The 11,194-nt window shown below is 37.5% G+C and overlaps 1 protein-coding gene across 3 annotated transcripts in view; it reads left to right on the top strand.

Annotated features, from left to right (window-relative positions):
• The first annotated feature begins 1,332 nt into the window (after positions 1-1,332).
• Positions 1,333-11,194, top strand: part of LOC131671894 (mitochondrial folate transporter/carrier) — a 323,633-nt gene continuing 313,771 nt past the window's right edge. For 2 of the 3 annotated variants that reach the window (XM_058948718.1, XM_058948886.1), the window contains exons 1-2: positions 1,333-1,593; positions 2,356-2,574. In XM_058948718.1, coding sequence (XP_058804701.1) covers positions 2,430-2,574 — 145 coding nt within the window. In that variant the 5' untranslated portion in view covers positions 1,333-1,593; positions 2,356-2,429. Of the gene's footprint in view, positions 1,594-1,627; positions 2,033-2,355; positions 2,575-11,194 lie in introns of those variants that run through there. The other variant, XM_058948802.1, reaches the window with a different exon arrangement.

Below are 11,194 nucleotides of genomic sequence, written 5' to 3'. Positions count from 1 at the left end.
TTAAAACACCATTTACATTATTGGCTTAATTTTTTAAAATTACTCACCACTGTTAGTTTACCTTAAAGTTGAATAAAAATATAAAAGTCTTAAAGAAGCCTTTATGAACGATAGATCGTTTGCAACCTGAAAAATGCATTGATAATATTTTAATATTTACCAATTAATTACGTATTCGTAAAACGCTTGAAAAAAAATTTATAAATGAATCTTTGACTCTGCATTAATTGTATATATAATTATAAATATTATTAAAGAAATGTTTATTACTTACGTGTATTGCAATGTACGTATAACTTTTTAAATAAAATCCACACCTATCAAAAAATGGATCTACACAATAATATCAATAATGTCAATTTCTGAAATTAATACAATTTTTATGCACAATAAACACTCTTTATAACCGTTAAAAAAACAACTGATACTAATAGAAGCACGATGTTGCTCTCTAGCCGGCACAAAAGAAACAAATTCGCTCGTTCGATCGTCATTCGGCGGGAAGGCTCGGGTTGTTTTGTTTACATTGCGAATTGCGGAAGTCGTGTATATCATAATAGAATGGGAGTCTGGTATTTAAATAATTTTTATAATTTCATTTCAATATTTAATGACAAATTAAATAATACTCTGTAAATGCTAAAGAATAATTCATTTTTAATAATTATAAAATCAGAAAAGAGTGAAAACAAGGTTACTAAAAAATTACTTTTTATAATTAATTACAGTTTTTATTATTTATTATTTATTACTCTTCAACAATTTTACAATACATTGTATATATAAATAAAATTTTTTTACATGCTAATATGCGAAAAGTATTTTCTTTTAGGGAGTGTCTACACGGGATCCGTCCTCGGATCCGTCCCCGTCCAAATTTTTATAGGCACACGCCATCTTCATAACTTCAAGTTCAGTGGTGAGTTTCAAATTTGATGTGAGAAACGCATCTATACAGTTCTTATATCCGTGATTTACAGCTCCAATTTTATTTATACGTTACACGTTGAACGGTACACTTTCAACGTGTAACGTATAAATAAAATTGGAGCTGTAAATCACGGATATAAGAACTGTATAGATGCGTTTCTCACATCAAATTTGAAACTCACCACTGAACTTGAAGTTATGAAGATGGCGTGTGCCTATAAAAATTTGGACGGGGACGGATCCGTCCACGGATCCGAGGACGGATCCCGTGTAGACACTCCCTTAGAATTCATAATTCAGTGGAACCTTGGAACGAACGGAATCGGAAAGAGCTCTTTCAGTGTACAAACTGAAGTCAGCTCTAGGGAGCTCCTTTTTTCGATATAAACCATCGATGCCCAGCCCTGATGGGTGACCGAATGCTCATCGCTGCTTTTTTTCCAAAGTCAACTATCGAAACTCCACACTGCTGACTGCATCATATCAGCGTACAAAGTTCCAATCGTAAAAATGAATTAAACTGATTGGCGATAGTTAATATATGTTAATATATATTCAAAAATAGAATTGACATTTTTTATGTTTGTCGAATGTGCGAATTAAATCAACCCAGCATTAATTTTTAAAATTTACTTCAAATAAAAATATCAATAAATAATAAAGGTAAAGTTGATTGATGTGAAATCAAGCAATCGTTGCTATTAATTTTTTCATCAAAAAATTCTAATTGAATATTAGACAAATTAATTTTATTGCATATTTAAATTGGAAAAATCTATATCTGTCAATTATAATTTTTTATAATGTATAAAATACAATTATGTTGGCTGTAACAGAAAACGGGACGAAGAATGTAAAATCGTTTTATGTAAATAAAGTAATAAAATTGTCAATTAAAAGTAAATGATTAATGATATAATTGTTTAGTACGTTTCATTATATTATTCAAACTAACAAGCTATTTTTAATCTATATTGATACATGTTGTTAAAGTGTAAAATATTGAACATATAAAAAAATTGCATGTGCATGAAGTGAAAACTACTGTTAGTCGTCTCACTATTAAACATGTTTATACTGAATTCATTGCACTCTTTGGGGAGTATGTATTTCTTTTATAATCTAAATTCTACTATATATTCAACAATTTATCTTTTTTTTCTTATATCAAGTTTATATTCACTAAAAATAAATTTTACATTACCATTAGATTTTATCATTAAGCAAGCAACATTATATAATTTCATGATAATTTTTTTGCTCTTCTAGATATCATTAATTTTGTAGAGATATTTGTAATTAACCATTTACATTAATCATTGTTTTAAAATTAAGGAGTTTTTTCTTTTAATAAAGCATAAATTTTCAAAATTGTTGTAATATTTTTATACAAATGAATTATATGCTTTTTCCATTATCTTCCAGAAATATGGTAAAAAGAATTCAGGATATCAGATATTTTGTCAAATATCAATGAAAAAAGATTGAGCAATATTAATATGACCACTGTCGAGTCTACAAGTAATAAGCTTTACCATGTTTTGAGTCATCTTCAATATGAATATCTCCTTGCTGGAATTGCAGGAGGAACTATGTCAACTTTAGTACTTCATCCTTTGGATTTGATCAAAGTTCGCTTTGCTGGTAATATTTTATTTACCATCATCATCGCCATTAATATATACAGTATATAACATATAAGCATTCAAATCACACAATCTTGTATGATGTTGTAATAAATATATGATATATTTGAAAATATCAAGAAGTATAATGATATACCAAAATAAGAACAATATTTAGCTAAAATACATTTGAGAAATTAAATAGAAACATTATATACATACAAATAATAATTATGTAGAATCTATGATGCAAACAAGGTATTTATAATAAAGTAACAGAAATCAAAAAGGTATTAAAAGATTATATTTTTATAAAGCGCCAGTGGTAAATTATTTAATATTAATTTTCTTTTAACTACAATGACTTAAAGTGATCTCTGTCAGTGGTAGTTACATAGGAGTGAGAGACAATTTATAATACTGGACCACAATATCGTAAGGGACTGTTCATTGTCAAAATACAGTAAAAAAAATAATGAATAAATACAATTACAAGTAAAGAATAAATACTTTCTTAAGTTGATTAGATACAAATGCACTGAAATAGATGAGATATGGCAAGGTGTTGTAATTATAAAAAAGTGGTACTTATACTTATAGGTTTATATCAAATATTTTATTTTTTATATTATTTGAAATCGATGAAAAAATTGTCTCTATTAATATTCATATACTTTATAAGTTTATAGGAAAATGACTATGAACTTTATTTTATCACCTATAATATCGTGCACGATATCATTCAGAAATAAATATATATTCAATGAGCTTTTTTCTTTTGAGATGCTTGCTGCTAATAATAATCCTTAATCCTTCTTATAAAAAAAAAACCTGCCAAAGTGAAGCCAATTTATTCGTGAGCTGATTGATTGAAAGATAGTCACGATGATCAGCTGTTGTGGACTATTATATATAGGTATATGCTGTGTAGGCTCATGAAAGATTACTGTAGATAATTAAATGTTTGAAAAGTGCATCTATATAGTGAGCATGAATTTCATATGAATTGATAAAGTTAACCATAAAAGATATAAATTGACAGATTATCACGATAAAATATTGTAGTTTCAACTTTATTAATAAGTTACATGTGATTAGAAAATTTTTTTTAAAAGGAGGTAATTAGAACTATGAAAGTTTTATACCAAAGTATGTTATTTACGTTGTGAAGGACATGATTATAGAAAATTATGTTTTTAGAACTCGCAATACATTTGTATCGTGTTTTTCAAACTTTCGAATAATGATTTTTCAACGCAGCACTTGGGATGATCAAAACTTGAAATTTCATCGATAACATTTTTAAATCATATGAGTATATAACTGCATATTTATTTATCAATATCGCCGGCTATATCTAATATGAAATAAAAGCAATATCTAATGCTATTTGAATTTTTGCATGTTTTATTTCGCTAATAAAATAAAATATTCGTGAATGACCGATGCGTGTGGCACGAAAATCTAAATGATACTGCCGGTTTTTTAAAGTTGCAACTGTGCACGTAACTAACATTTTTCTCTTTCTCTATCGTTTTCGCGCTCCTCGTAATCGTCATCTTTTGAAAAATAAAAAGAGTAACTATTGATTGTCTCGATTAACAACAATATCTCAAAGCATTAACAGTAATTGTTTTTGCCATTAATTGTTTTCAATGTCATATATAACGTAAACTAATTGAAAGTTACAAATTGATAGAGTTATAAATAGGATTCTTCTTGCGACATTTTCTAACAATGTTGGTCTTTCGATAGGAAAATTCATATGTTGGTGTAAGCGATCGAGATCTTCCGGGGAGTAGATTCCATCATTAATAAAACTGTTTATATCTCTGTAATGCCACGTCAGTTCTTTCATTGGTTGAATTATACTTGGATTAGTAAGTAGTGACTGAGTTCTTAATGGAGAATACCATACGTTGTTAAATTTGAATCCTGCGGGTAATATTGAATTGCAATCTCTCGCGGTTCTGTGTGGTTGTAATATGTGTGTTTTTGGTTTTACGAAGAATTTTTCTTTATTACAAATGACTGGTAATCGTGGTAAGTTTTTAGTATCTCTGAGACGACATTCCGTTGGTTGGCACTGCATAATGTATGCAATTTTACCAACTGCGAGTGCTGTGTGTCCTGGTTGCCATATGATGATCGTGGCAAATTCATTAGGTTCAGTGTATGCCACTAAAAGAGAATTTTGAATTACTTGTCGTTCAAGTTCACATCTGTATTTTATTATATTCTTGTATGCTTGGGAAAATTGAAGTTTAACGAACCTTGCGAAATAAGTCATTTTTGTGTTAAAATACGCCAACAGAAGTTTATCTTAAACATCGATCATCTGTTTTGTGGGAAAGAAACCGCTTAGTTGTGTTTCTACTATGAAAAGTCTAGCTTGTTCGGTGGAAATGAGGCAGTATCTGTATAGATCAAATGAACTCTCAACGGCTAATCCGAAGTTTATATTTCCGGTTGAGTTGGTTTAAATACACGTCTGGAGCACGTGTGATGTTATCGGACACTTTGTGATAATCCGTTATCACAAGAAAATCACGTGCTCACTATTTTCTTTGCTACTCCCGACTCCGGAAATCCTTTTCGCTCAAGAAGACGCAACTGACCGATCAGCTGATTCTACTAGCTCACATACGTTTCTATTCCGCTTCGAAACTTCGTGAATCACGACTTCTCAGGACCCGCCCGACTGATGCGCACCTTTCTTATGTTCTCGGACCGACGCTTCCCCAGGAAGCTAGACAACAAGGAAGTTCGAAGCCAAGATCAGCTGATCCTGTTAGCCGACTTCGCAAGGAAAAGCACCGCATGCACATTAACACCGCTTGCCACCCAATCAACACACCCGAAGGACAGTCCAATGCACACACATACACACACAGTAACCGACCTTCCAGGCACCGAGAGGTAGTCATGAAGAGCGGCAACGGGACGCGAAGTTGATGCATGAGCTGAACCGCGGCCATGTTGCGACGCAATCGGCAACGAACATGAACCAGAGATAGTGAAGGGGGGAGAGAGAGAGAGCGAGAACATGAGTGCGAGCGAGGCGACCGATAGAGTAGGCGTGAGAAGGGATACCGATGCTAAGTAGGGACGATCGGTAGGGCTAATGAGCATGAGAAAGCAAAGGATAGACGATAACAATGTGAGTAACTCTAGACCGATCGGTGCATGCACTCTCGACTAGCTAATGATAATAGACTTAGGGGTATAATAACGAATAGGATAAAACCGACGCTACTTAATTGACCAGTAGAAAAATTACGCAGGATAAAGTAACCAAATAGACAGCGCTGATGATCGGGTTGACGACACCCGTGACCAATAGAATAAAAACTCGCAAGAAAAGAGGAGAGAAAATCGGAGAGACGCGATACAACGTCGCGCTAGTCGCGGCCTATTTCCTTGGAGACAGTAGCCGAGGACGGAAGCAACCAACAAAAGTGCGACCCGACTAAGTGATAAGTGCTACTAGTGTGGACAAGAGAGAGAGGCATGGGCGGGAGTCACGGTCCTGGAAGTTCTACAGCATATGCGAGTATCTATTACGATTAAATCGTGAACGGGAGTGCGCGGAAAGATAATAGGCGCTGCGAACCCGCGAATTGTTCCGATCAACCCTCGGTAAGTCCATAGTACGTGTTAAGTTGTCGCCTTTATCCTCGCTCGTTCTCTGACCGACCAATCGACCGACCTGCAATTATCGCAAGGGCGGGTTGCGATCACGTCACGGTGCACCTAAAAACAAAGAAGCGACTCGCATGCTGCGACAGGGATAGCGTCGGCGAGGATAGCTAAATTGACCCGCGTGGTCTAATAAAATAGAAATACGAGGTCTGTCCGGAAAGTATCGGGCCTACGTTTATATCTTCGCGCCATAGTGTTCGAGCGACCTCTACCGGACAGACCGTCTTGTACACGTAAGTACTCCGGAAATGATCAATAAAATCCAGGACATGGTGTTGAGTGACCGAAGAATAAAATTGCGTGCAATAGTTGAGACTTTCTACGTCGAGTCATGATTGTAGACGAAACGTGGATACACCACTACACTCCTAAGATGAAAGAATAGTCAAAACAGTGGATTGTGAAAGATCAACTAGCTTCAAAGAAGGCAAAGACATTGAACTCGATTGGTAAGTTTATAGGCACTGTTTTTTGGGATGCACGTGGAATTATCTTGGTCGACTATTTAAAAAAAAGACAAACAATCACCAAAGAGTATTATGCGTCGTTGTTGGACCGGTTAAGCGAGAAAATAAAGGAAAAACGTCCTCATTTGAACAAAAAAAACTCTGTTTTGTGAAGACAATGCACGAGTGCACACTTGCTTACTTTCAATAGCTAACATTATGGAATTAAAGTTCAAATTAGTAGATCATCCACCGTATTCACCATATTTGGCCCCTGGTGACTTTTTTTATTCCCAAATCTAAAAACGTGGTGTGTCGGACAACGATTCATTTCGAATGAGCAGGTCATAACACAAACAAATGGTTATTTTGAGGAAGTTCCAAAATTATTTTTTTCTGATGGATTAAAAGAACTTGAAGAACGCATGGAAAAGTGTATCGAGCTAAAAGGATATTATGTTGAAAAATAAAAACAATCTACTAAACAAAATTGATTTTCTATCTTTTTCTAAGGATTTATTGACACATCCTCGTATATATTACAATTATACTGAGGTTCCGGCTTTATTTCCCAGAAAGTATAGTATTCTTCATTGGTGAAACAGTGACCATCAATATAAGTACATTGCGTACCAAGAGGAATATATATTTTGTTTTTCTTTCTCTTTGCACTCCGTGAAATTTCTGAACTATGATTGTAAGTTCTAAGTACTCGTATGTATTTTCGTACCCAATGCTGTATATTACTAAACGAACGTCTCGACATTTTTCTTCGTTGAACAACGAGTCATGGCTGGTGACAGTTTCACGTGTTGTTTCGTTTATTCTGATGTTTCTTATGATGGCTTCTTCAAGTTTGAACTTTATCATATCGTACTATGTCGAAGCACTCATCTGATGAGACCTTTTTCATGTTATTTTTAATGCCGTGTTCAACATCAGAATTGTACAAAAAACATGCCGCAGTGACGTGCTGTACGTTTAACTTGGATCTTTCACTGTCTTACAAATATCTTTTCGTATTCAATTAATTGTAATAGTCGAATATATACCGATGTTTGCGTTGGCTTAATATCTTCGAGATCACAAGACACTGATATCAACAGGAGAGACGGTTGTTATGTTAGATTTTATAGCACGCCGTGTCTTAAATGCGCGTCTAGCACACACGTTTCCATGTCTTAAGTGGCTGATTCTGGCACGTTATATAAGCCTGACTTTACACCGGTTCTCTACGCACACTTGACATTTGTTTTTAGTTATTATTGAAACAATTGAAATAAATAACATATATTCATAATATGATAAAATTAATTTATTCATACAATGATACTCACAAAAAAATAATTTGAAACATATCTTGGACATTGAAAAAACTTCTAATAAAAACAAAAAGTACACAAAAAACATTGATAAAACTATTTAAAATAAGAGACCATTCAAATAGAATATTTTTTTAACAGTATTATAGAAACTTATTAATAAACCTAATCAATAGTTCCATTAATAAGTGGTTTTTCCATTTTGGGCTTCATCAACCATTTTTCAGATAATATGCTCTATCTTCAGATGTAATCAACGAATAGAGCTGAAATTTTATTTCATGTTTTAAACCATTGAAAGAAGGTAAAAAACCTTCAAGAAGTAGAATTTTCATAAAATTTCTTATGTCGCTGAGAAAAGTTATTTTGAAATCAACATTTTCCTCAGCGACATAAGAAATTTTATGAAAATTCTACTTCTTGAAGGTTGTTTACCTTCTTTCAATGGTTTAAAACATGAAATAAAATTTCAGCTCTATTCGTTGATTACATCTGAAGATAGAGCATATTATCTGAAAATTGACCGATGAGGTCCAAAATGGAAAAATCACTTATTTGATGAAACTATGTCTAATTGAAACTTAGAATTAATAATTTAAATTCTTTCATCATTTTTCATAAGTAATAGTGCAGTTTTTCATTATTATTTTATTGTTTGCTGCACCTTGTATTTTTACACTACAATTATTAAGTATAATTGTTTTTTCGTCATTCACAATGCCTTGTAGATACAAACCAACGTCGGGATCATAAAAAACAGATAATTTGGGTTCTTCTTCATTGTTTGGAGATACATTTGTAATAGCATCGGCCTTCAATGCCAACAATTTCGCTACTATTACCGAATTATTGAAGCAGAGGGTAAGGAGGCGGTGTGTCGCTCCTAGCAAAGCAGGAAAGAGAAGGTGTAAACTCAATGATTCTCACACACTCAACTTCGTTAATTGACTGTTTATTACAACTGCACTACCTTGAGTGCCGACGAGAATACAAAGCTACTTATCACTAATAATACACAAAACTTACACTAAACGAGATGACCGGCACGTTAGCCCCATGTCATCTCATTAACCGGCTCAAACTAAACTAAATGACAAAGATACGTTGCGCCGGCTCGTGAAAGTCTGGCGCCGCACACAAACCGCAAGACAATGTCGAGGAAACAGAGAGAGAGAAAAGAGAGGAGAGAAAACTAAACCTGACCAATAAATGTGATGGCTGCTGGGCAGGTGGGCTGCAGGTGAGGCGGCTAGGGTAAGACGTAGCCCAGTTCTCGTTGTCACGGCTCTCACACTCTCTCGGGTTCGAGGCAAGAATGATGGCAACTCGTCCAAGCGCGGCCGATCTCTCTCGCGTGCGTCGTTCTAGTGACGAGTGCGTGCGAGTCGGCTTCTCACGCTTTCCCCACCACTCTTCTCCTAATCAGCGGCACGCGGCACTGCCCAGCGCGACAAGTACCGCGCGCCGAGCCTCACCGAGCTACTTATGATTTCTCTCTCTCTCTCTCTCTCTCTCTCTTACTCTCGATATATCTTCCCTTTCGCTTGCTCGCTATCTTCAGGTTTGGCTGCCTTCTCTCTCTCTCTCTCTCTTCTAGCTGCAATACTGGAAAGAATAAAGGCAGGCATCAGACACGTAAAATAACGTGCGTCCGATGCCAGCCGTGCGTCTTTGCCTAGGATGGAGAGGGAAGCAAGCACACGTTGCAGGCCATGACCAGCCTACACCGTCACAGCCCGTCCGAAGGCCGAAACTCTCCCTTGGAGACAAGGCCTTACCTCTCTCTAAGCTTTCTCTCTCTTTCCGGCAAATGGCTCACGACTTGATCAAACGCTAAAAACCAAAATAACTTATGGATAAACTTAAACTAGCTTAATCTAGGTTCCTTGATTTTTAACGAAGATTCTAATCAGTAACCGATTTATGTAAACTAAATTTACAACATTAAACACAAGAGCAATGCGTGACTTAAACAACTACTCTAAAGATAAATTCAATAAAGGAACGTATAAATATATGTTTTAATTATTACTAAGCCCGATCAAATCAACGGCACATCAGGACGCCGCGCACACGAAACCACTGCTGAAGAAAACCATACCTTTCATTCGGAGACTAGTCTCTCCTCTCCAAATACTTGAGGCGGAGGTCTCTCAATTCCTCCGCCACGGGGGTAAGGGAGCCAGCACCATTGAGCCGTTGACCGCTCGCGACAGTTACTATCGGCGGAGTCGCCTCCGATGTTTCCATCGGGGCAACTTCCGTCGAGAGCGAACTCGTTCCGTTGGGTGACCGAGATTCAGCGCCGCTCGCCTGCTGCCGAGCGCTTTTACGTGCCAGTCTTTCGCGGTACGCCTTTCCCGAGCGATGACGTTTCTTCCGAGCCACTCCCGAGGTGGCTGTCGCGACCGTCGGTTTAACCGAAACTTGGGGCTCCGGTTCTGGGCCTGTCTTGTGGGACAGACACCACACTCGCCGGCGGCTCACTCGAGACCGAGGCCGGGGCGTCCCGAATCGCTTGCAGCCGCGCTTGCTCCTGCGAGTACGCCTGGCTACAACGCTGACAGCTATCGACAATCGTGTCCAAAAGGCCACAATTACGACAGAAGTCGCGTCTGAGCGGCGACCTCGTGCAGTCAGCCCTACGATGGGAGCCCGTCCGACAGTTGAAGCACCGGTACGGTGGGAGATCTAGTTGATCGTTCCACGGCACCGAGGTCAACCCGCAGAGAAAGACTCCCCTCGCAAGCCTGACCTACGGATTTGAGGCGCCTGCTCTAGCCGGCATACTCACCGGTACCAACCTTTCCGCACGTGCTTCCTCGCGCCTTGCTGGTGGGCACACCTCCGATGATGTTGAGGCGTACTCAACAGTCGGCACAGGGAGGACTGGCGATAGCGGCGGAGGAGACGGCGAGGGCGCCGACGGCCCGTCCTCCTCCATAGCGCCGATGCCACTCCCGCAGGGCCTAAGCCTTCGAGCCACAACGTGACTCGCCGCTCGAGCCGCCGAAACCCCGGTACGTTGGGCGGGATCAATCGATGGAACGTCCGCGATCAGGCGAGCCGAAGACGGCGGCATTGGGTCCCGCGAGTGCAGCGGCGACTCTATGTTCACCCGCTCCTCGTGTTCGCGCCTTCTCTCGTCAGCCGAGTAGCCCGCTGGTGC

Source organism: Phymastichus coffea, unplaced genomic scaffold (assembly GCF_024137745.1).
Source record: "Phymastichus coffea isolate CEN01 unplaced genomic scaffold, Cenicafe_Pcof_1.1 PCOF00001, whole genome shotgun sequence".
Taxonomy (NCBI): domain Eukaryota; kingdom Metazoa; phylum Arthropoda; class Insecta; order Hymenoptera; family Eulophidae; genus Phymastichus; species Phymastichus coffea.
The sequence above is the reverse complement of the archived record's forward strand: the minus strand, read 5'-3'. Positions and strand labels throughout refer to the sequence as shown.